Source organism: Calidris pugnax, unplaced genomic scaffold, assembly GCF_001431845.1.
Source record: "Calidris pugnax isolate Ruff unplaced genomic scaffold, ASM143184v1 scaffold24, whole genome shotgun sequence".
Taxonomy (NCBI): domain Eukaryota; kingdom Metazoa; phylum Chordata; class Aves; order Charadriiformes; family Scolopacidae; genus Calidris; species Calidris pugnax.
The window spans coordinates 23,880,778-23,906,942 of NW_015090922.1; the positions used below are offsets into that span (position 1 = coordinate 23,880,778).

Genomic DNA, 26,165 nt, shown 5'->3' on the forward strand with positions numbered 1-26,165 from the left:
AAAAAGCAGCATGAAATGTCAGGAAAGACTTACAAATGCATGACTCACAGAATGGTAACATACACATACTGAAAATGTCAGAATAGAAATATGTATCTTCGTCATTAAGAAAAGATTACTTGAAGTTCACACTCAAAATCACAATACATTTGAGATTTGTATATTCATGGCATGCACACTGCTTAAGTATTGTTGCTCGTAAAGATCTTCATAAATGTTCTTTTCTTTCTTCCTAGTACTTTACCTGTGTGGTTTCTTCTCAGTATATAACAATATTTGCTAGATAGAGATAAGCATTTTAAGCTTTTTTTTAGGGTTTAACCAAATCTTTTGTTTTCAGTGGTACACTTTTTTATGTGCAATCCCTGTAGTTTAAAGCTACTGGACTTTTATTTGTAATATTTTATGAAAAACACTAATTGTTAGCTTTGCAAAATAATGAAACTTCTTATAAGCTTCCAGAAACCCCAACTTGCACACAATCTTGCTTGACATTGCAGTGATATACAGAAAACATAAGATGGGAGAAAATTAATCTTCAGATATTATTCAGGAAGAACCATCCCACTACCAAGTTTGGGGTTTTTTTTCCAGAAAATAACATTTACTGCTATGCACTGAATTGCAGTGGAATCTAGACTTTTGGACGATTCTTAAATACACTTTCAGAAAAGCCAGACTCCCAACTCACATGTTCACTCTCTGGTAAACATTTAATGAGCACAGGAAATACTAGCTAGTTTTTTCCTTGAGATGAATAAAACCTGGGGTGGTGGGAAGAGGAAAAGGGCAATCCTAAATAAAGCATCACCCATAGGTCTTCCATCTTCCTTTAACAGAGAAGAAATGTACATCACTTTATTACATTTCTGTATTATGGCTTCTTCTTTGCCATTATCTGAAGCATTAATAAAACAATTCAACTACACTGGGTCAGTTCAGGACTTTTTCCCCTAGGGCTATTAATCTGGCACTAACTGGAATTTGACAGCAAAAATGTACACTTTTTCCAAAATACTTTATTTTTCCTGGGCTGAAAAACAGGAACAAAATTGAGCAAAATGGGGATTTTTCACTTCACAGAGTATGCCAAAGTGGCAGCTTCCCTTTCCTTTACACTTCAAACTGATAAAAGTAACTTTGAGCATTTTACAGATTCTATCCCAAATAACAGAAGATAGAGTTTAAACAATCATAGACCTTGCTGCCATCTTCAGTTTCATTTTAATGGTGTACATAGGCAGGGATTTGAAGGGCCACATTATTGTATATAATGCATATATAAACACATTAAAAAGCTAACATTTAACAATTGACATGAACAAGTTACTTGACAGAAAAGAAAAAGGGACTACAGGTTATCCTAACAAACCAAGGCAGGTTGTCATTATATGGCACCAACAAATGAATTAAAAGGAAGAAAAATCATGTTTAAAAACTGCATATAGATTACCTTGCCCTGAAGATGAAGATTACTGCGGATGATATCTCGTACTTCATCTTCGGTATCTTTCTGTCAACACATTACAAATCATTTAAATTAGGAATAGAAGGTAATTAAGAAAAGATATTGTTCATATAAATGTCAACCTTGGGCTTAGTTCAGATGATGAATAAAACTGACAATATGGAAGATTGAGAAAAATCTCAGTGGAAATACGTCTTTTTGTATCAGGCGAGCGCTAGTCATATGCAAGCTCACAGGAATAAATTCTGGATAGCATCATTCATATTTGTCCACAATAACACACTAAATGCAAGTCTGAATTAAAATTACTAGTATATACATACTTTAATCAAAGTTTGACCAAATGAAGCCAATACCATGAACACATAATTTTTTTCTTATCCTGATAATTTAACAGACAATACAGCCTTCTCTGATTTGTTGTTTCTTTTGGAGATCTTTATCCTTTATAAACATTCAGTTCAGCTGTCTGAAGGTCATATAACCTGCTAGGGTGTATAAAGTATCATAGCTTGAGAAAGGAGTATATTCCAAGTTACAATCACATTATTGCACTGTGAGTTTACTCCTAGAAGAATCACTTTTAAAACAGTTTATCCCTACAGTAATTCTTGCATTCTCATGAAAGTGATCAAAACAAATTAGTTATGATATTGGGCATATAAGTTAGGAAACATCCAGTTCTCATTTGCATTTCCAAATTCAAGCTTCGTAAAATATAACTGATTATTTAGAAAGTAACTATGTCCGAAGTTAAATGTTTTATGCCCTGAAAATGAGAACAATATTTAGATTACTATCTACCATAGTCACCCATTGTGCCTTGATATAGTGGAATTACAGTCTTGAATATTTGAGTCATGCTGTAATGAGTACAGGGGAAAAAGTTCAAAGAATTTCATTAGTAAAATATTTCTACCTTTTTAAAAGTGCAAAAAGACCACCTACCATGCTGAATCGATTTTTGGCCAGTGCAATTAGCTCTTGGTCTCCAGGAGCACAAATATTTAGGCCAATGGGAAGCAGTCTCTTCAGTGCTGCCACAATGAGAGAGGTCTGCATAGAGTACCGGTCACCTTTTCGCTTCATCTTCTTCCTCTCCTGGTCAGAAACTGCTGCCTGCAGCAAAAAGCAACGATGAAAAAAATTTCAATATTGAATAAAAGAATTGCACTGATAATTTTGTACTTGTCTCTGGTTTGACAATGTCCTTACTACCTATACAGCTGCAACCCTATCCAATGGAACCACCATTCTATCATTGTTAATATTTTGCATCAGTATCTTGAGAGTTCACTGTGTTTCTCTTAATGACTACTGTTTTATTCCCAACCCAGTGTTTTCAACAGATACTGGCTAAAAAAAAAACCCAAAAAACAACAAAAAAAGGTCCTTCTCTGAAGTTGTCTGTCTCCTTCCCCTTTGCAAAAAGAAAAATATAAAATCCTTACAGTACCTTGGACATCTTAGATTTGGTGTCACTGATAAGGAAAGACATGTTGTTGATTTCATTTTGTACCACAAAGTTCTGCTCTTCCCTTTTGAAATTCTAGAAATATATAAAAGATCTCAGTGAAAAATCACTTATGTACATGACAAATCTATCTAAACAAACCTTTAATAAAAATATAGATTAACTGGAAATTTTTAAAATCCCCAAGATAAGACAAGGACAGAAAAATTTAATGGGTGATTAGTAATGGCCTTGAATTCCAGGCTTATTTACATGGGATAGCTCAGTGGGTTGTGTGTTTGGGTTTTTTTTGTCTCTGTTAGAGAGAAGGAAATTTTTCTGTGGCTATGAAATAGCTATGATAAAAATCTCACTCCTCCTTTAATTCAATATACAAATATTGTCTAGGTTTTCCCTTAATAGTAAATCATTCATTCATTTTCCCCCCCGCCCCATTATAAATCCCACTATATTCAAATACATAAGAAACTGTAAATAAAAGACTGAAATCATGAATACACAAGTAATTTGATAATCCAGTACTGTGGATAGTATTTTCTGTGCATAGTGATGTGTATAATAAAACTTACAGTCAAATTCAAGCACAGGTACACAAATAATAATGTATCTTCTTTCCCAAACTTGAGAGAATTGAAGTTATGACAGAAATTTAATATAGACAACAGGCCATACAGAGGTCCAATGCCTGAATATATTTAGTCTGTTTTGTTTTTTTTCTTCTTTTTGTTCCAGTATTCACATGAATCACGTTTTATTTTCACTTAAGCACTATCAGTGACAGTGCCCGATTAGGTCTTAATGCCACACTGGAATATTGTGTTCAGTTTTGGGCCGCACCATGCAAAAAAGTTGCGGACAGGCTGGAGAGGCCCCTTCCAACCTGATATTCTATGAGTCTACGATTAAAGAAATGGAAATCTACACTGCAACACAAATTAAGTGACTGTAAATTGAGCTGCACATTTCCTTCAGGAGACCCTTGTTACACCAGTCCTGGTGAGGATGTGTTTTATTGTAACTCTGCCTAGAGGCTCAAGCAGACAGACTGTACAATTTAGGAAAATGGACTTTAATGAGACAATTGCTACTAATTTCGTATCCTTACATCCTGGCTATAAAAAGGCTTTGGGGGTGAATGTAACTGTTCAGAAAAAAACAAACAACAAAACAAGCAACAAACGGGTAAAGACACAGATCTCAATTAACTTAATGTATATATATAAAAAAAAAGCCCCCAAAAAACAACAAACAAATAAGGATTTATATGAAAAATATCTACAATCTATATTACTATGCTACAAAAGACCCATAAACTCCCCTAACTAACCAGGCATTTCAAAAGTGTCAGAAAACTGGAAGTCATAAATACCTTCCCATCTGCAGTTTCACTTCTTCACTTTTGTCATGAACTGTGTTTTCCCAAATATAATCACTAAAAAATTGGTCTGCCTACTAAGAAACCTAATTAAAACAAGTATTTACCAAGGAATTACTTACATGAGACTTTGACCAGTAAATGAAGACCTCAGCCACCATGCGGAACAATTCTTCCGCTTCAGGGTTGGGCTCTTTCAGCCATTTTGCCCTAAAATTTGGTAAAAGGGTGGAAATGCAGATGATCCTCACTAGCTTTATGCTTTGAAATCAGTTTTCAACATTTTACAAGGGTACAAGCCAACAAAACCAAGCCTGCATGCTTTTATTCCTCTCTGGTAGCAGTGGCTTTTTGATGTCCTATTTCAAAACTCTTAACATCCTTTTATGTTAATCCTAGGTCTAATGCAACAGATTTGGATTGCACCTCTTATTTAATTTTCTTCTGAAAAAGACCCCAGCTCCTCCTAAAAGTCATAAAGCATCAGCTCGAGCAACTTCAAGTTTGGCAGGCTGAGTAAAAGCTACTTCAATTCAATGCTAGGCATATCAAGGGATAAGAGATGGTATCAATAAACAGGAAGATTTTACGAGATTCATTGACCTATTCCTCTCCACATACCTGTTATAGTCCACAAATCTAATCAACAAAGGGTAGAAGGCATAGAGGTCCCGTGCCAAAGTGGTGAACTCATCTAGGATGAGCAGTTCAGCCTCCGACATGTCACCTCTGCCTTCTGCTCTTAGATGTTCTTCATCCGATACAACCACTGCTGCTTTTTTCTTTAGTTTATCCATCAGTGGCAGGAAGTGTGTCTTTAAGAGCTGTGGCTTCGCTTTGCTTATGATGGGCTGGGAAAACACTATTTAAGGCAATGAATATTTTAATATATACCTGGCCACAAAATATAAATAAAAACTTCTACCTTTTCCGTCTTTATTGGATCTTATTTCTAAGCTACAGAGTAAAATCCTGCCCCCATTGAAATCAGCAGAAGTTTTGCCAAGAATTAAATGTGGTCAGGATTTCACGTGGTCAACTCACTTTGTCACTATGAGGGCAGAAATTACAACTTCATAGACTAAGCTTGCAAGATCACAAGACTTGAAATTCCTCTTTATTGGCATTCTGTCAACATATCTGTATTTGCCAATTTTATTGAGTAATGCAGAAGTTGTTCAATAGTATGTATGGGCAGATAGCTACATAGTGCATGGAAGTTTTCTCAGCCACTGGCTCCTCTTTTGAACCTTTCTTTTAAGCTTAAGCAAAGTAGAACTGGAAAGCACGCTTCTGGTTATTTGCAAACCTACTGGAACAGGCTGTCTGTATAGCTTATGCACATTCGGACACTGGAAGGCTGTGTGTAGACAGAAATTGGAATAATTCAACCATCCATTAACCAGCCATTTGAGACTTGTTAGCACAAGCTTTTTGCAAATCTACTCATAAAAATGAATATGTAAATTAGCACTTCATCTGGGCCCACTAGTGCAAAACCATTTGTAACATATCCATTACATTACAAAGAATTTTAGGCAGTTACCACTTATCCTTAGAGTGTGTCACATTACTAACCTCCAAAGACTAGGAATCCAGATTGCTATCATGAATGAAATTACTACAACGATAAGTACTGAAAAGTCATAAGAAAGCCTAATTGAAAAACTGAATTCACAACACTGAAGTTACTTTTCCTTAGAGACTGTAACATTGAGAAATAAACTGGTTTTAAATAAATTTTAAGGCATTATCACAATGAAGTTAATGTAAGGATTACTAAAATGACATATGCATTTCCACATTTCATTGTGATAGAAATGCTACACATATACAGCTTCAAAACAGTATTTTAAGGATATCCAGCACTCATATAGAATAGCAAGGACTGTGTAATGCCTGCAAATGGAAACATGTCATATATTGAAAAAAAAATGGGCTAAATAACTATAGTCCCTTACTTCAATATACTGCAAAATGCACATGTGCATTTTTGGGGAAAAAGAAATATTCTAATGTACTTGTTATAATACTTAAGAAACTAAAACATACTGCTTACACTACTCATTCTTTATACTTAAAATTTCTGGTTCATCAAGATCTGTTATTGTTTAAAAGCAAAAATATGAGTGTTCTACTCTAGCTTTGACAGGGTAAATGCAGAGTCATTTAGACTGGGTGTGTATATATATATATATACACACACACATTCTGAATATACACACGCTCTTCCTTGTTTATTAATTTAGTTATTTTTACATCTTACCTGCTAATCTCTTCATCCACGCTCCTTCATCAATACCAAGATTGTTATAGATGATTTTCAATATGTTACCCAACAGAGTGTTCATGTGCTCTGACGTCAGGGCTGTGCAACACATTTCAGCCTTATCAGGGTTGTTTTCTGGCCCATGCTCCCACCAGTGTGACATGTAACTACACAGCATAGGCAGTATTACTTCCATGATATGTGGCATTTGTGTGTAACGAATACCAGACTCTGCCAGTTCCACAATTTCTTCCATTAGCTTCACTAAGGAAGGAATATTTGGGCAAACCTCTTCTACGCTGGTAGGCAAATTGAGAACTATTGAAAAAAAAATAAATCCCCAAATCAATAAACTAAGTCATAGAGTGAAAACAATTCTGTTCAATTGCTATTCCGTACAACTTTTGTTGCCATTTACATTTTTGCTCTACTGATCCACCCAAACACAAGGTTCTTTCATACCATTGAGCAATAACTGTTTACATGTAAGCTTCAATAATAAAACTTTCTATAATAATGATAATTCCTATATGGAAACTTCAGCAATGTAATTATTATGAAACGACTTCAGAGAAATAAGATGCAGTTTGCCATATTCAAAATAAACCTTAAATTTCATAATTTCTTCCTACATAAGCTTTGCAGTTGAGGAAACAAATGGATACAAAGAAACATCTCTCCATAACATATTAGATGAGACCTGGAATGTTACTAGAAAAAAAAAATATCGTTGCCTGACATAATGAGTAGAGCAGATTCTAAGAAATTGATTTCTGGTGGTGAATTTGTGACTGCAAATGTTTACTTTTCAAGGTATTTGATTTATCAGTTCCTTCCTCTGAAAATGCACTGCAGTTACCTTTATTTTTGGAGGCAGTCTCTTTCATCTACAACTATTAGCTCTTGGATGTCTGACATCCTGATGTACGCATACAATGAGATACACAGATATCTATATAATGAAAATTCAGCCTGCAATTTGTGAATCCAAGTGGTTGTACCAACATAGCTTAAGGTGAGTTTTTTTTCTAAAAAGTCTCTTCTGCTATTTAAACCAAATACATTTTACACAGCCATCCCAGAGTTTCCATAAAGTTAAATGCAATTTTGAAAAACTAATTCAAATTTCTGATTAAAAAAAAAATCAATGAAAATAAAGCTGATTGTCTTTCAAGATGTATTAAAATAGCTAGAATACATATGGTAAGTAAGCATGGCTGTTGACATTTTCAAGATAAGATACTACAGCTCCGAAGAATAAATCTGGTGTACACCCTTCTTCAAAAATAAAGGTGATGTTACAAAATGAATGCCCTTCTAAACTGGCATCTTATATACTGTCTTCTATACATATCTGTGACATAATTCACACTCAGCATATATGAATAATTTGTACAGTTCTACTGGAACCTCTATTTACCATAGGAACAAGTAGTGTGTATCACCTTATTCAATAACTATGTTTTAGCCTAAGAAACATCAAGAGTTTCAAAATGGAAAAAAAGGGTATATGCAAAATAAACATACATAATGTTACTGGAAAGCATCTGTACTGTCTTGTATTTTAAACAAAGAAAAAACTATTTACATACTACTCTCCAGTGTATTTACTTTCTAAGGGTATATTATGTACTGAATACAGGTAAAGCTATTTTTCTGCAATTTCAAGTATGCATGTTTTAGGAACCCATGTTGCATATGAAAACTAAGGAACTGAAGTTAGTGAGTAGACTACACAATTTTATCATCAAAGATATAATACCTGAGACACTAAAAATGTGCAAAGTGCCTTCAATGAATTTACTCCAAAGAGGTATTTTAGAAATGGTGTCTCAAAAAGAAAACATCAATATCTTTAGAAATGTGAAATAATTGGGTCTAGCACACTTAGCCCATTGATTTAGGAAAGAAATACAATCAAGAGATTACAAGAAAATTCTTGCACTATAAAACAGTATGCAAAAGTACATGTAATAAGGCAGGCAGCACACACTGAAATTATGTTTTCATAACCAACATGTGAGTTTCTGGAAATACCTGCTCTGTCTCTTGCATTCTTGGTATTGTAAATGGAGTAGATATTATGTTTATTCAAATGAGTTTCCAAAAAAGCCACTGGAAAGGCACCTGAGAAAGCAGCCAAGCATTCTCCTAGTGCTGATCGTTGCCTGTGAATTAACAAACATCATTAAGTATACACATCTTCGATGACTGAATACACCTCAGGGTAGTTGTATACCAGCCTTATTTTTATTCTAAAATGAGCTCATCTCAAAGAGATAAGCCACTACATTATTAGGACCATCAACACAAAAACAGGCAATAGAAATTGAAGTCCAGCAACCCTCTGCTAACATATGAATGAAATGTTAAGACATAAAATGTCAAAGGTGGCCTACTTAACTGAGAGCAAATGAGGAACATGCAAGGAAAACCCAAAGTCATCATAACAATGCCTTCCGTTCTATTACTTTCCTCTCATGTTTACTGACTTCATAATTTCTACTGTTAAGAAAAAGCTAATGAATAGATCAAGAGACCAAATAGAACTATCATTTTATGAGTTATATAATTTCCTTTTTCTGACAAATAGTAATAATCAAACATATGTCTAGCATGAAAATCAAGTTCTTTAGAGATTGGAAAACTGCTTCTCCTAATCAATAACTCTGAAAGTTTTGCACAAAAACATTGCTCTCATATCTTCAAATACATTTATTTGATACAAAAACATTTATTTGATAACAAAAATTCCTTAAGTGTGTCAAAATTATAAAAAGCCCATCTCTAGGAAGAAGTGATCCCCTGTCATTTAAAACTTTAAAACTTTCTGATTTCCACTTCAGTTGATCAGAGCAGATTTTAGATATATATGAAATCCTACTCAAGCTGAGCCACACAGCTGACAGAAATCCAGGAGTCACATGAACTTCCAAGTAAGAAAAAAGAAATAAAAAAAAGAAGACCTCCAGCAGATCTTGTGATTTACCAACATTCATCTTCAGTCTATAGTTTCTCTCATTTTAGGAACTTAAATTCTTTCAAGATCTAACTCATTAAACTTGATTTTGTTAAATCTAACTTCAATCCAATTATTATTTATCCTGATTGCTCCTTTTTTCCCTTTTCATTAGGTCTTCATAAGCAAAACATACATACATCAGATACACCTACAAGAGCACACCATATGCTTTTCACCTCTTGATAATAGTTGTAGACAACCATACAAAAAGTTATCACTCACACTGAAAAATTTCATCTTATCTGCAAACCCCACATCATTATTTACCAAATACCAAACCCAATTAATTTTATATTCCTTATGAAATTAATGAGACCTGGTTGTCCACAGATGTGTATTTTTTTACTTAGAGACATTGGTCCTCAACTTTCTTCATGTTTCCTAGAAGTAATCAAGGTTATGTCATGGTGCTGGTCTGGAGTTATGCACAGGTTGATTTGCTAGACTGTACAGATATATGAACTTCCTAGATTATTGCTGCCAGTATCTGAAATGTATGAGTTCTGTTTAGTGTTCCCCTCAGAACAGTGCTAGCCACTTCAGAGCTACTATTGAGTTTTAAGAACTGAATTATCCAGGTACCTCTGTTTTTATGGTTTACACAGACCAAATATAACTAGGAGGAAGGTCAGCAGATACGCAGATGCACAAAATAGCAATTATAAAGACTCATTTCCCTGGGTAGTCTAGCTAGAAAAGAGGTAGTTTTGCATAAGCAGCAAATTAAATTAAATTAAATTTAGGATAATGAGAAAGAAACATACATAACAGTTAAACAACATATAAGGAAGAATTATAACAATAGCTGAGCTAAATGATATATTTTTACAATTCTCAAGTTGAACGTATTTATAGTAAATATTTAGTTATATTTATTGTCAAGTCAGATAATTTTACTTGTCATTTTTGTTTTAATCAAGAAATATATTTTGACAAACATATAATGCAACATTTTAAATATATGTTAATAAATGCAGCTGCATTCCACTTATACATCTGAACCCCTTTTTTCTCTCAAGATATCTTTCCAACAACAACCTCTTCCTGTATTCATTTCTGGACTGTATATTCATTAACCTACATATAAACACTAAATATAAATATAAAAAAGAGAGGAACACTTTTTTTGTTCTTACCGCTCTACATAGATACTCTTGCTGGTTCCCAGAGCATATAAACTGGCCAATATTCTGTAACAGGAGACCTGAACATCTTCCACTAAAAAGAAGAAAATGAAAGATATTAAGATACTTTTCTTTTCAGTACCTTTCTGTAGATTTAGAATACATGTCTTTTGAAAATAACTTAATTAATAATATTAAGCTATAAAAGGCAATATTTTGTTTTACTCAAAACTTCCATTAACTTCAATACCAAGTTACCAGGAAAGACAGTAATCATATTACACTAGTCCACTAACTTTCTGAAATTACTGGTACACCAACTCTTTAGAGATAACATCTAATTACATAATCTGAGAATTTATTAATTTAATAGCTATTAAAAAAAATGTGTCAGTGAATCTTTCTAGTTCGTCTGTAACATTTAAGAAAGTTTCATGGCAAATCAAATAAAGTGCTGAAAGTGAAAAAAATTATTAGGGAACAAATTGATTTAAAAATGTAACACCAGTGTATAAAATACATTATGAAAGAAAGGCAATCCTGTTAAACAGATATTTAATTCTTTTAATCACAGTTTATATTTTTAAAAATTCAGACACAGATACCAGTTAATAGCATGTACTTAATTTACACTTCAGACTGACAAAGAATTAAAAAATAAATAACCCTTTAGTCCCTATGAATACTTCACCAAAGCATGTTTTGAAATCATCAAATGTTTCAGCCACACAAAAATGTGGGAATAACCTTAACATCTATTTGAAAAACGCTTTTCCAAGGTAATTTGCAGTGACAGTGTAACAGTGTAAGTACCATCAAGAAGGACAACACTGCCATTCTTTCCATATATATTTTTTCTAGTCTCTCCCACCGTGCTAATACATTCCATCGCTGTGCAATGAAACACATAGAGTAAAATAGAATTTTACACAGGAGTGAAATCGAATTAAGACTTAATGGGCTGGGAGAGCCTGTAAGATAGTGTATCAAAGCTACACAGCCTGGCTCTTTATTATACTGTGATAATTTGAATTATGTCAGAGTTGAGTATTTTTACGCAGTAAGAGTAACCTCAGGTACACTGACCCACCTTTATAAATAATCACACCATGGAGCACTCTCTACATGTAGCATTACTCTTTGGTACAAGCACCAGGTCAAGATGTTTGTCATCAGAGTAGTACAAATAAGATAATTGTATTCTTAACAAGATGTAAAAGAGAAGTTGTGTATAAGAAAAATTAGGCTTTCCAACTATGCTGTAAATAAAATAATTAGGCACAATTTAAACTAATTATTCTTTCTCAGTTTATGAATTCTAAATTGGGTGTTTGACACCAGTGTGATGTATGTAGAATAGCCAATTAGGATTACCAACTTAAGTAACAAAGTATCAGAGGCTAATTGTTAAGTTTCAAAACATGGAATACCAGAGATCAGAAATTATACAGGCCATGAACATGTTGGTGCCTGAAAAAGTGGTTTATTATGAACAAGTGATGTATGTGAACCCCATACTGGACTTTTCTGGATACTGTCAGTGACGCCTGAATTTTAAAGAAATAATAATTTCATGAAAAAAAGCAGATGTTTACATCTCATCACATTCAAATCCATCAATACAATTCCTAATTTTCAAAAACAGTTCTCTAATGTGATTTTAAATATTCCCAGGTTGTAAAAAGACAAAAAATATAATTTGATAATTATATCAAATATTTTTTTTCCAATTTTATTCCAGGTTCTTCTCTCAGTTATTTCCATAACTGAGTTAGCTACACAGAACAGAATCACCTCCTTTCATGCAGTCTGGACAGCAGAATTCCTATGAAATCCCTAAAATATATAAAAGTAAAGTTTTGTGTTGCAGAATGCAAAATTTTGTCTTACAGACACTGGGTTTGGGAAAATAAAGAGATACTGAGTCTACCATAATCAGAATCTCTGGAGAAATCTCATATACAGAGTTTCATACACATTTCCTTCTCTGCTGCTTGAATTCTTGAGGAGCTCCTTCCACATCTCCTTAGGATCTAAGACACACCCACTCAAATCCTCCACTAACTGAAACAGAGTCAAGGTGCCTGTCTGAGAGAATAACATCATTCTTGTAGTATAACCTCATTTGTAGACAGAGCAAAGACAAATTAACTTATACAAAGTAACTTTTCACACAAGAAGAGTGTCACAGTAAATCTACAGTAAAGTTATAAACAAAACTGAGTCTTCTGACTGTCTAATCACAGCCACATCTGCTCTAATATTTACACAAAGTGCACTAAAACCTACAGACTGTGCTAGGTCAATTACAGTAAATGTTTGATTAATTCAACGACAATTTTGTCAAAGTGACATAGGATTTGTCATTCTCTAATAGAACTGAGAGTTTAGTAATGCTTACTATGTGACATTACAGGTATTTTAGTAGCATGGCACTTCTAAGTAATACGTACATATCAAATCTTCCCCAAACTGGTGCTGTCCAATATGCTCAAATAATGAAGATAGCACTGGCAGGAGGGCAACTGTGGTATAATTAATGATTTGTGTAACTCCCTTTGGCTGGTTTCTGCTGTGTGTAAACTGGCCTTGCTTAAGATTTTCCATTGTTTTCTCCAGATCCTCAGCAGCGTTGTCCAAAAATGTTCTCAATGCCATCTTAACAGATTCCAGACCAGTTTTCATCACAGTCCTGTATATAGCATGCGAAAAGAATGAAAAAGAATATTCTATTAGAGAAGCATGGAACAAAGCCTGGTCTTGGCTTATGTGAAACAGATAATAAAGATCTGAAGAAAAGTCTTCCATCTTTTGATATTGTAAAATCTTCTCACAGCAGAACAACCTACTGAAAAAACATTTCATAGGTATTCTACAGGACACAAGGGTATTTTATCTGATTAACTGTTGAGAAAATAAAGTCTTTTTAAATTTAGATTCATTTGCCTTCAGATGGAAAAAAACCCCAACCTAATAAAAGAAGAAGAATGAGTAAGTCTGCAATTTATAACTCTGAGAAGAACTATCTCAAGCGAGAATTCAGTCTTCCCAACCATGACAGTCATATATCTGCCTCCAGAATGAGGGCATCAGAAAGGAATGAGTAAAAATAACCAAATATGTTTTCAAATAAATAAATGCATTGGTTACATAACTATAACACCACAATCAGTTATGTAATAATATAATCTAGGAGAAATATTACCTTATTTAACTAGCTCAGTTACAGACATCCATTTTTCAAGGAAAGTATCCATTTAGGCATGTGTGAAATAAATCCAGGTGAAATTCTTTTGTACATCGTATAGCAGTCCAGTTTGTTTGTTTTACAGCGCTTCAATGGCAATATTTATAAAATTTCCTGTAACCTCCATGAATCCCTTAATTCCCATCTGGAGGTATTTTTACATCTCTACCAAGAGCTGAATTAGTGACCTCCACCTGTATCTGTATTCTATCCGCATGATTACATAGAGCATGGACAAATTATGACAAACACCCAATATATGGGAACGTAAATGATTACCATGCAATGGCTGAGCCATATTAATTGATCGTGATCATGACTCTACCCCATAGCAAATGGAAAGTACAATTTATTCCTTTAAGCCACTGCGAAGATACTGAGAAAAAAGGGTTATCTGCATGTAATAGAGTCAATTCTTTGAGAGTAAATGCAATGTGAAATTACCATTGAGGTAGTTTAAACTATGTTTTTTTCCACAACTGCAAAGATCTAAAACTCAACTATCAGCACAGATAGTTGACTGTACATTTAATGAAAAGCAACACATTACCCTCCAATGTCAAGATTGTTTCAAACATAAACCTCACTATGGCTCAAGCAGCTCAATTTAACTTAAAAGTACCACTGAATTTGATGCGAAGGGTTTTGGTTTTTTGCAAATTAGAACATGAATTAACTTTGCAACAAAGACATTCTATGAGACAGGCTTGCTGCACTCCATGTGCATTGAACTCCTGAATTTTTTGATTAAACAGTGTAAGCAAAAGAATAAAATATTTCTAATGTTATAGTGGTTTTTTGGACAGTCAAATGATTAAAACCAGATGAACTAACAACCAGCTATTCCTGGACACCATTGACCGGAATTGAAGTTAAAAGTGTAACCTACAAATATTATCCTGCCAACCTCTATTAATTAACTACTAATTACCTACTTTGTACTGGGAATTCTTTTCAGTGCTATAACTTCTTCAAATTCTGTAGCCTTACAAAGGTAGCCCAAATCTGCCTGTACATTATTTTCTTGAACATATTTTCTAAAGTATGAAGAAAATAATTTAAGTATTACCTTGCATCCAAGGTTTGGCCCAGTATGTGAAGACAGTTGACTATTGATGTTGCATCATTTCCTAAACAGGGAGGAAAATTATCCACCAATTAAGTTGAGCATACTATATAGCATACTTATGCTCTGCTAACTGTATTGCTGGTTTTAATGAAAAAGTGACATAGCAAAAGAGCAATTGAACTTCTGCATCATTTTAACAATCAAGTTAAAAACATGCAGTTTGTTGTCTTAGCCTTGTTTACACAAACGCAGTAACTAGAGGCAGTAAAGCATCTCTCATCAAATAGCTGAGGCAGTCAAGATGAAAGCACTTAAATGTGGGGTTAATTAGAGCTGCAGTGTATTGTCTGGTTTTAAGTTCCATAACGTTTGCTTTAATTCAAGTTTATCTGAATAGTTATCTTCCCCCTCTCAGTAATATAAAAGCTATTAACTTTCTCAAGCTGCTATTGTAGGAAGAGAATATTTATATAAAATCAAAAAGGTTAGCTTCCTGGTGTTACCAATAGGCTGCAGCCATTTATAGCATGATCAGGTGTGGCCCACATTATATGCATAATGACATAATATGCATCTCCCATAATTTATTTTTTTTCAGACTTATGTACGTAGAAAGAGAACTTACACACAACACGCCTTTTATGCATATGTGCATCCCAAGATGTTGCCACGTAAAAGCCACTTCTAAATTCCCTTTTCAAATCCAGGACAGATTTGACCCACAAATTTGACTACGCAAATTTGACCCATAGCTTATTTAATATATTTAATTTAAAAAAAAAAAATATCTAAATCTCTGCAACAACAAAAATACCTTTTCTTGTTTCTCTGTACATTTAAAGATTTTCAATTAAAAAAAAAGAAACAAATTGAATATTTAAGATAGATTTCTGAAAATACTGTAATCTTCATACAGTGTGCTATACTTTCTCACTGGAGGTTATTTCATTTGAAAATATAGGCAAACATACAACTAAAATTGGTAGCTCTCTCAGTGAAATGGAGACTTAAAAATATAAATCACAAAGATTGAGAGGTTTATGGCAGTACTGAGAATGTTGTTCTATGCTATCAAATTAGGAGGTATTGCTGTGGTGCTCATCCACAGTAGATTAAATAAATCTGAATCCCAGCTTCCATGTCTGCCCCTACCTAGGCAGCCTCGGTGGTCATGCAATGATACAGTGAGAAGGTAACCTAAGCCAAGGTGACCTAAAAAAATCCTACAAAAACCCCATTAACAACAAAACAACAAAACACCCAAACCACCCCAAAAGATTAAGTTTTTTTGTCACCTCCTATTTTTTTTTTTCCTTACTAGTTTATTGCTGTGGTGATATGAATGCCAGTGCAGATGAAGAAAGTGCTAATGACAGCAGGGATGGAGGGAAGGACTCAAAGCAACCCAAATTTAGACTGTGGGTTAGACTATCATGAAATAGTGTCTTAACATTTGTTGCGCAGGTGTGTATACGCTGCATGTTACAGTACATAGAGATGCTTACTCCAGTTCCCTGAAAATTTACATTAGCAATCTATTTATACCATGTAGACACAGTTCAAATGCCATATATTTATCAGGATTCAGGTACTTCATATGCTGCAACCAGATGGAAGGGTCAGACATACATCTAGATATTCTGAAAACCAGATAAGCTTTAGGCATATCCCCTTAGCAGATACTGCAGTGTGGTTGGTTCCACAAACTAGGATATCAGAGCAGAATTGAGTGACCATGATAAATACAGCCCCCCTCAATCTAAACTGGCCAGTTTCATGCATATAACACTAAAAACAGACTTTCAAAATTATAATAAAAATTCTTTTCTGGAATGCCCCATTCAGGCAGGATTTGTTACAGGATCTTAGAAAACGCAATTTACTATGAAAGATAGGTTTAGGCTCAGTGGAAATTCTGTAAAAACTGTTCAATGTAATTAATTTAGTTCTTTTCATTGTGTTTCTGAAACAAAAACCCACCCCCCAAAAAAAGATAATATTTTTTAATATTTTACATTAACATACTAGTTAAAACTAAAAAAGAATCCTTTTAAATGGAACATTTAAAGAATCAGTTTGCTTCCAAACTGAGGTCAGAAGTCAAGGCCATCTTTTTTTTAAACTGAGTAATGAAACCTAAAATGAGGGTTTTTCTAATGAAATTAGTTTTATTATTATTTCTAGTATTTCACGGTGTATATATGTACCTTCAGCGAACTAAAAATATTCTTTTTTTATTCACTAAAAATATTCTTGGTTTTCAGAAGCCTGAAAACTAGATACAAAAGACTCTAATCTAGAAATGAACATGCACTATATAAAATTCTGTTACATCATGAAAGGGGAACAGATGAAAATTACAATCCAACAGGATAAAAACTGAAACAAGATCTGTTCCTTAAAGGAACTCTTCGCGTAATTTGAAAAAACAGAAGCTGGACTTATTAAAATATTAAACCTCATGAGTTCAAGAGGTTTTAAGGCTAAAAGTATCCAAGGAGCTAGTATAAATATTAGGTTGATGGTTGGACCACTGTTCAGCATGTATTACAAATGCAGTTGATCCCATGAAGTGCACAACTGTGTTTCTGTAAAAATCTGAGGTGCAGTCCTACATATTTTAGTATTATTATAACAGGAGGGAAGAACTGTCGCTATATTGCAAAAGCGCTATGGACATTGATTCCAGGATGCCTTAGTGGAAGGACACTTATAAATTCTCGATATCATTAAGCAGAGAAAGTCTTCCGTTTCTTTTTAGGAATTCCTCTGATTAATTTCTCCAAGTTCCCCAAAATTAGTGAGAAAACCAGGCCTTTCTTTTCTGATGTTTTACCCAGCTCATTTTTTTTTTTTCAGATTACATGGGTCTGTATTACTGATATGAGGATTTTTTTCAACGACTTACTTAAGTACTCATATAGAAAGAATGCCTTACTGGAGATTTAAACAATATAAAAAGTGAAACAAACTAGTCATATAAATTTGTTTTTTAAATTGAGAAAATGTAAATTCAAATGATCAATTCCCCCAAATTATTCACTACAATCTTTCAAATTCAGCCCGCTAATAATAATGAAGCTAAATCAATACAGTCTTATTGATGCACAGCTCCAGCTTTCAAACAGTAAATTATTAGGGTCAAAATCTATTTTCACAGTGTAAAGTAATAATAATTTCATGATGAACTACAATTCGGTAATCTCAGTGACACTCTTAGCTATGAAATGTAATTAACTGTTTAAATTTACTCTGGGAGACTTGCATGCTCAATTTCCCTTTTATCAAGACTTGTATATACAGTTTAAGCTACATGACATTTACTAATTACTTTCATACATGCAGCTGTGTCTTCAAAAGTACCATTCAAATTCACAATAATATCAAACACATATACGCCAAAACTATATAGCATTTTGCTATTTGTTATCGCAAACTCCCCACTTTCCATAAAGCTTATCATCAAGCAACTCTTGCTCATTCAAGATGTCTCCAAAACATACTAACAACTTTCTAGGTCTCACAGCTGTGCTCAGAGGCTGTCCTCAGAGGCACTTTCCCCTCTTCTACGTAGGCTTTGTCTTCGCTGGAGTAAGTGCAATTCTTTTGATCAGGTTTTCTAACATGATATCAAGATACGGCAAACTGTAAGGTGACTTTGACTTGAGTTAGTAGGTCCACAATAAATCACTATGCTCTATAGTCTCATGGTGACCTTGTCATAACTCATGGAAAAACTACAGCACACTTCTGTGTTGCCTTCAAGATTTTATATTCTGTTAGTTACTGCACACTAGGAAAAGAGTTAAAAATCTGACTGTAGCCATAGTGAATCCTCATCTTATCCCATCTGACTTATCTGCTTCTACCACTTGAACCCAGCCAAACAATAGGAAATAAGCAAGCTGAGATGTGGAATCAAAAACGTCTTTTCTTTAATATTGAAAAAAGTTACATTGACTTAGATTTTTAACTTCAACTGTTACTCATTTTAGAAAAAAAAAAAGTCAGAAAAACAAAGTCACACAATAACGAAAAAGATTTGCAAAATTTTAATAGTATACCTGAGCTAGTTCATTCTTTGAAGAAACAACCTAGGGTATAGAACAGAGCTTATGTGCACATTTGTGACATACTCCACCCCTCAGAAAAAGATGCAACAATGCCACATGGCTGCAGAAATAACTCCATTCCTCCAATGATCTTTTGGCTTTACTGGCAAATCCACTCAGTTCATTTCAAAACATATTTAAAAGTGATATCCCAAAATAACTTGCAATTTTTCTTCTCAGTTTAATCATTTTCATAAGAGTCTGTAAGCTTTTTAAACACCACACTGCTGCAGCGAGTTCCTTCCCTTCAAATTGAATGAAATATGTAGGAATTGAGTTAGATGCATGTTACCTTAATCAGATTCTAATTCGCTAAATAATTACCCAATTAGGTACGTTCATAGATGCTGAAGTTTGCAACGCATCCATCATAGAAGCTATATAAGCATAGGATGTACTATTCCAATTATCATCATCATGGCATAAGAAAAAGATTGCAGAGTAAATGACTGTGCCACACATTGCATATAATGTATACACTTGATACAGACTTCAAATTTACTTCAATTAAGTGATTTTCATATGGCATAAGACAAACACCAAGCTCCTACTCAATTCACGTAATACCAGAAAGATAGTATACATGCGTATGTGGAGTCAAGCACATCTGGGAATATTTAAGAATTCCACAGAACATCACTAAGCATTTCAGCCCACTACAAATTTTCCTTAATGACTTTCCAATAAAAATGTGCAGTTCTGATGCTCTGTTTTTTCCCAAATGATTTAGAATAAAATTAAAAATTAGCAATTACAATTAACTCAGCAAAATTCTTTGGTAGGATAATGAAATCCAGATATTAGTTAAGACACATGAAAAACTGAATAAAAACACCCAAACTGATAACTACAGAAGCTTTTTATTCCATCTAATAAATTCTGTGATCTACCAGCCTAAATGATTAGTGGTCTGTGAAGACCGTGCAATTTCAGCCATGCAGCATGCAACAAAGCAGCACGTAACACAATGCAAAAATGGCAAAGAAAACCAAGTGATGGCCATGCTAGTATTTGTCAAGGGTCTCCTTACCAAACAGTGAAATCCTATGCCTGACAAGAACTCCAAGTTTGCAGAACAGGCTGAAGACAAAAGAAAAATAAAAGAGAAGAGAAGGGAAAAGGAAAAAAATAAGAGGAGGAGGGAAGGGGGGGAGGGAGAAGAAAGAAAAAATAACAGCTGATATATGAGCAGGAAAAGCAACATGATGTCACGCAGAAAGAATCAATTATCTGAGCAGAATGTGGGACAGAGTAATAAAGAAAGAATTTTTAAGTGCATATCCTTAACAAACATGGTTAAATAAGCACATATTATAATTAAAGAAACAAAAAAAATTTAAAAGCAAAGCTAATTAATATAAAAGCATCCTGTATGATAACCCACAAAGAAATAACCGTCAAAGCTTTAAGAAGTAAAACGTGGTCAGTGTGCAATTCAGGATACCACTGACATTTGAAAACAAAAGGAAATCAGATTAATTGAAGTGTTTGATGGCAAAAGTTTAACAATTTGGATCTTGTCATCTTGAACACAGTGAGAATGTCTTTTCAAATACATTGCTTCTTAAGCATTGCTAAACATGAGAAATAGCCGCTTACATGGTTAAAAACCAGCAGAAATGGATATGATCAATGATTTCATTTCACACGTTTGAATTACTTCCTGTGCTGATGAGCAGTGCCCCATTCAGAACAATGAAGAATGAAGTTTTGTGTTAATTCAGAGAAGCAGGAGCACAAATTGACCTGGCCTCCAGATTTAGGAGGGATTAGCTAAATCTTCATGATCCAGTTTAGTCTGAGAATTTTCTTGGAAAACAACATCAATTTTGGTGTTATTTTTTATGCTGCTAACCCCCTCATCTACTACAAATGACATGAAAAATATCACATCATTTTACTAAGCTATTTAATTACTAGGCACACAGGCTAGTTATCAACATCTGATTTAAAAGCAAAAGACACCATAAGCATGTCAACACAATTTATGGATGAGATCTGGACATCTTGTTCCATTGACAGACAAGAGCATGGTACCAAATGGAAACATTTATGTCCAGAATCAGAACAGCCAGGTTAATGTGGTGTTGAATCCAGCTAATTAGCCCGTGCACAGTGATCCACTATAGCAACAGCAACTGCTCTATTTTAGAAATGAGTCTGGTTGGTGCATGTTCAGGGATCTCTGTTTTCTTTTTATTCCATGAGGCAGACATACACTATATATTCTTTTAAGAGGATCCAGGTTTACCCAGCCCAACAAGAAAAGCTGTACAGAACCATGTTAGCATCATATAAATCTTGTGTCCATTCTAATGAAGACGTTAAATAGCTCACAATCTATCTTATTTTTCTAACACACAAATCTTACTCAACTGACTGTAGCATTCAGCACATGCTATGTTTTCACAAAGTCAGAATGAACCTATTACCTCCAGTGAAAATAGTTTCGGTTGAATAAATAAATTAAAAAATCCGGCAAAATGTCCAGTACTTAGAGTGATGTCCAGAACAAATTTTATGCAACTGAAGCAGTACACGGACTTGTTTAAAGATGAGAAATGCAAAAAGCCCAGCCCCGAAGAGGCAGGTCCAATCCATATTTGCCCACAAAATAGATCTGGATTTAATGTATTTGCTGAACACAGAATAGATATTGCATTTGTTAACACTGTCACTGCATTATACTCTTCCACAGCTTAATGAATGCAAGCTTCTTCACTGAAGAAAGCAAGCAGGCAGGAACTGCCCTTAGCTTGAAGAAAATCCTACGTATGAGTTGCACTCAAATCTAAAGAGAAAACTCAACAGAAAATCCAAAATCCAGCTTTGGCAAACTCCCTACAACACTGGGTGGGTGGGTGGGTGTGGGGAGAACCAAACAAACCACCACAAATTAATGCTGGAAATCTATTAAAATGCCCCAAAAAAACCCTTTAGGAAATGGATCATATAATGTAGTTTCTATAATCTTTGTGTCTTGGTAAATAAAAAATAAACTGCTCAATAACACTGGTTATAACTATCATTCATCCGAGGTTTCCTTGCATGTGTTCTCTTCTCTTTGGTCAATACTTCTGGACAGCAGGTAACTCAAGTATGGCAGCAGCTTTGATCCTTTTGCTGGGCTACAAGTCCAGGGATCTCACACAGCTAGACAGCATATTGGTAGAAGTCCTGAATCTATGCAGCATGTGTGCTGGTATATCCATGTTTGACATATTCCAGAAGTATGCAGTTTACTGGTATGACTTGTGAAAATACTGCTATCCAGGACATTACAGACAAAAAACCGGCAGCTCATAGAGTAGAGAATTATCTAGATGCATGCATTTTGATAGAGTTTTTTAATTATTTGAAGAATGCCATTCAGCCAAGCTGCCAGATCAAATTAGTCCATGAGATGTCACAGAGTCAAGACAGCCATTACTTACTTATGCTATTTATTGTTGCCTGAAACTTCACTCAGTATTCACACAATCTTGCAAACCACATGTATCTGTATGACCATCTTTAAGGCTGTCAACCTTAAAGAACAGCAATTCAGTTTTGCATGGTTCAGTACTGAATAAGAGCCAAGAAGGCAACCATGATACCTATACATTACAGGTATGCAGCAGGTCCTGTGTGAAGCTTGTAGTCCACCTTACTAAATGGGAAATATAGATTGCAATTTTCAAAAGTGAAATGAAGCGAAAACATATCTTAGAGAGATGATCTAAAAAGTGGATAACTTCAGAGAGAGGATGAAGTGGTTATTTCCGTCATATTAGTACTGCTATTACTATTTAGAAAAACAAAGAGCAGAAAGAAAGCAACTTGCACATTTTTACTTTTTATGGTGTACGGTAATGATACTTACTGAAACTCAGTAAAAAATAAGTTTGGCTTTTAAAATTTTGCAGGAATAATTACTTCAGTATATACCTATTTCCAACAGTGAAAACTGATACAGAATTGTATAGCCTGTGCAACTGAGGCATTGTTACACATAATGCTAAATTTAAGTCCCCTGCATGCTAAAATCATCACCACTACCTTTAAAACAGCATATAATCATAACTCTGTAATCCTCTCTTCATTTTATATAATGAATCTTCCTAACAGGAAAAGAAAGCGAAAAAAGTTTAATTTGCATGTTCATAAAGATATTTGTCTGCCTCCCACTACTCACTTTCCCACAGTCAACTGCTGCTGTTTAAAGACAAACACACATATGCATACACATTAATATTATTAAAGTTTTACCTTGTTACCATTTCTTTCTCTTTATTAGAGGCATGGCCTCCACTGCTGAGAGGCCTACTTGCTGCAGATAAGAAATACAGGCGATGATTTTTAAAATACTGGTCAATCAAAGGGAGTACAACCTGAAATTACATCAGAAAGAAGTGGTTATCCCAGGGCTTTCTTTGCTATATTCTGTATTACTCTTCGTAAGTTACAATTAGAGACAGAGATTTCAAAAGTATTTTTTTTAATGTCTATTTCTCTTTGAATATATTCCCAATTCAAGGCACTTCAAATATGAGGAAAGGCAGCAGAAAAAAAAAATAAATTACAATCTCTCTTGATCTATGGGTTTTTGTAGGAGGAGTGCAAAACAGAAAGTCTAATTTCATTTTATCTCACAATTTTAGATTTTTCCAGTACCACATACCCAGACACAATTATTGCTGTTCATGCCATTTAATGCAGATTTGAGAATAATTTGCCTACAGCTGTCAGAGCACTAACAGCACATAATTCTAGATGCTATCGTACAAAACTCCCAAAACATCCTCACTCATTAAGGACTTGTCCATGGTTCTCCTGTTTACTTCATGTGGCGACCATTACTCAGTGCCCACTGCAGGTGTCAGCCAGGAGGAGATCCAAAACGAACAGCCAGTAAGAAAATCTGAAATTGCTTCTTTTTTGGAGCATGACTCAAAAGAAGGTGGAACGCTAGCTTCTTAGGCAATGGACTTGGCAAATAGTACTACATGGAAGTACTTTAAGGTATGGAGATTACAATTTACTAAAAGGATATCAGGGTTTGGAAATGCTGCAAACAGCTGCCTCTGCTTATTAACTAATGAATTTTAAAAGCACTTTGAATATGCAGACCCCATACAAGCTTTTACATGCAAAAGGCATACAGGCATAAGCATATTTTCTTAACTTATAACGTGCAAAACTTTCTTGACACAAAAAGGAGAACTGGGCTGACAGGAATCTCATGACTTCAGCAAGGAGAATTGCAAAGTCCTCCCAAAGTTCATACGGGAGGAATGATCCCAGGTACACACTGAGGGCTGACCAGCTGGAAAGCAGCTTTGCAGAGAAGGACCAAGGAGTCCAACCACAAGCCAACAATGCACCCTCACTGCAAAGGTGGCCAACAGCATCCTGGTTTGCATTAGACAGAGGACTGTCAGCAGGTCCAGGGAGGTGATTCTTCCTCTCTGCTCAGCATTGGTGAGGCCACATCTGAATTGCTGTGTCTAGTTTTGGGCTCCCCAGTACAAGAGAAACACGGACATGCTGGAGAGAGTGTCCAGTTAAGGGGCCACAAAGATAATTAAGGAACTTTCAAATGAGGAGATATTAAGAGAGCTGGGACTCTTTAGCCTGGAGAAGAAAAGGCTCACGGAGAATCTCATCAACATATATAAATTTCTGAAGGGAGGGTGTACAGAAGATGGAGCCAGGCTCTTTTCAGTTGTGCCCTGTGACAGGAACAGAGGCAAGAGGTACAAACTGAAACACAGTAGGTTTCCTCTGACCATCAGGAAACACTTTTTGACTCTGAGGGTGACTGAGCACTGGCACAAGATTCTCAGAGAGACTGTGGAGTCTCCACCCTTGGAGGTATTCAGAAGCCTGCTGGACATCATCCTGGGCAACCTGCTCTAGGTGGCACTGTTTGAGCAGAGAAGTTGGACTACATGGACCTCCAGAGGGCCCTTCCAACCTCAGCTATTCTGTGACTCCATGATGGAAACATCAGCATGGTTTTAAAACCAGGATAGAAATAAGGAAGGTGACACTGCCAGACACATAGTTTTGTTAATTCCAATAACTATTGCTCACATTTATCTGCCTGAAGATTTTAAGAAAAAAATCTTCAGAATTAGACTAAGCCAGTAAACAGAAAATGTAGGGAAGTTATGAATAACATCATATGAGTAGTTGCATATCATGAAGTAAGGAAATAATGAGAATAAAAATATAGTCCTTTAATTTTTTCACATCTATACTTCATCCTAAGGTATTTTCAAGCGATTTTTATCACATTTTTAATTAATAAAATAATGACCTTAACACACAATAATCACGTTCACTAACAAATGCTTTCTCACTTCAACTACTTATTATGCTAATAAAGAATAAGCAAAGATATACTGTACTTTGGCAAAAAACTTGATTTCTTGTTCATATGGGAAATGCTCTCCTTTGCCTCTGCTGCCACCATCTGCAGAGAGAAGAAAATTAAGCTCCCTGTCATGTATTCTCAATTACAGTCTACTCTGCATTTTTCTTAGAAAATGTACACTATAAACAAGTAATACTGGTCATCTTTAGATGTAGATTTAAGATACCACAAACAGTATACACACTAGTTGAAGTGGCATTTTATGACTCCCTCATTTGAAGAAAAGTCATAGCAAATAAATTGGGTAAAGAAAAACTGTCAAAATCTTCATAAAATTTTAGACATCTCACAGTCCAAAGAGATACAGATATTTTTCTGAGATGAAAATCTGCTCCTAAGTTTGTATTTTTGTAGTTATTTGGAAGCCTGAACTCAAATATCAAAGGAACACCTTTCTCCAGTTTTTCCCAGGAGAAATAGAATTACCAAATTTTTACTATTTATTTGTGGATTTTGTCTAAAGAATAAAATTAATGGTTAGAACTACCCAACCAAAATTAATATTGCTTCACTTCCCTCATTACCATAAAAATTAAATACACTTTACAGGCATAATCATAGAATCATAGAATCATAGAATTTCCCAG

General features: G+C 34.7%; 1 protein-coding gene across 5 annotated transcripts in view; it reads right to left on the reverse strand.

Annotated features, from left to right (window-relative positions):
- Window positions 1–26,165, reverse strand: part of RYR2 (ryanodine receptor 2 (cardiac)) — a 408,602-nt gene that overhangs the window by 68,683 nt on the left and 313,754 nt on the right. For all 5 annotated transcript variants that reach the window (XM_014950610.1, XM_014950613.1, XM_014950612.1 and 2 more), the window contains 13 exons: window positions 25,553–25,617; window positions 23,409–23,530; window positions 20,191–20,240; window positions 15,049–15,109; window positions 13,186–13,424; window positions 10,745–10,826; window positions 8,624–8,754; window positions 6,584–6,904; window positions 4,939–5,179; window positions 4,440–4,527; window positions 2,925–3,017; window positions 2,417–2,587; window positions 1,454–1,513 (listed from right to left, as the gene is read on the reverse strand). In XM_014950610.1, coding sequence (XP_014806096.1) covers window positions 1,454–1,513; window positions 2,417–2,587; window positions 2,925–3,017; window positions 4,440–4,527; window positions 4,939–5,179; window positions 6,584–6,904; window positions 8,624–8,754; window positions 10,745–10,826; window positions 13,186–13,424; window positions 15,049–15,109; window positions 20,191–20,240; window positions 23,409–23,530; window positions 25,553–25,617 — 1,724 coding nt within the window. The remainder of the gene's footprint in view (window positions 1–1,453; window positions 1,514–2,416; window positions 2,588–2,924; window positions 3,018–4,439; window positions 4,528–4,938; window positions 5,180–6,583; window positions 6,905–8,623; window positions 8,755–10,744; window positions 10,827–13,185; window positions 13,425–15,048; window positions 15,110–20,190; window positions 20,241–23,408; window positions 23,531–25,552; window positions 25,618–26,165) is intronic.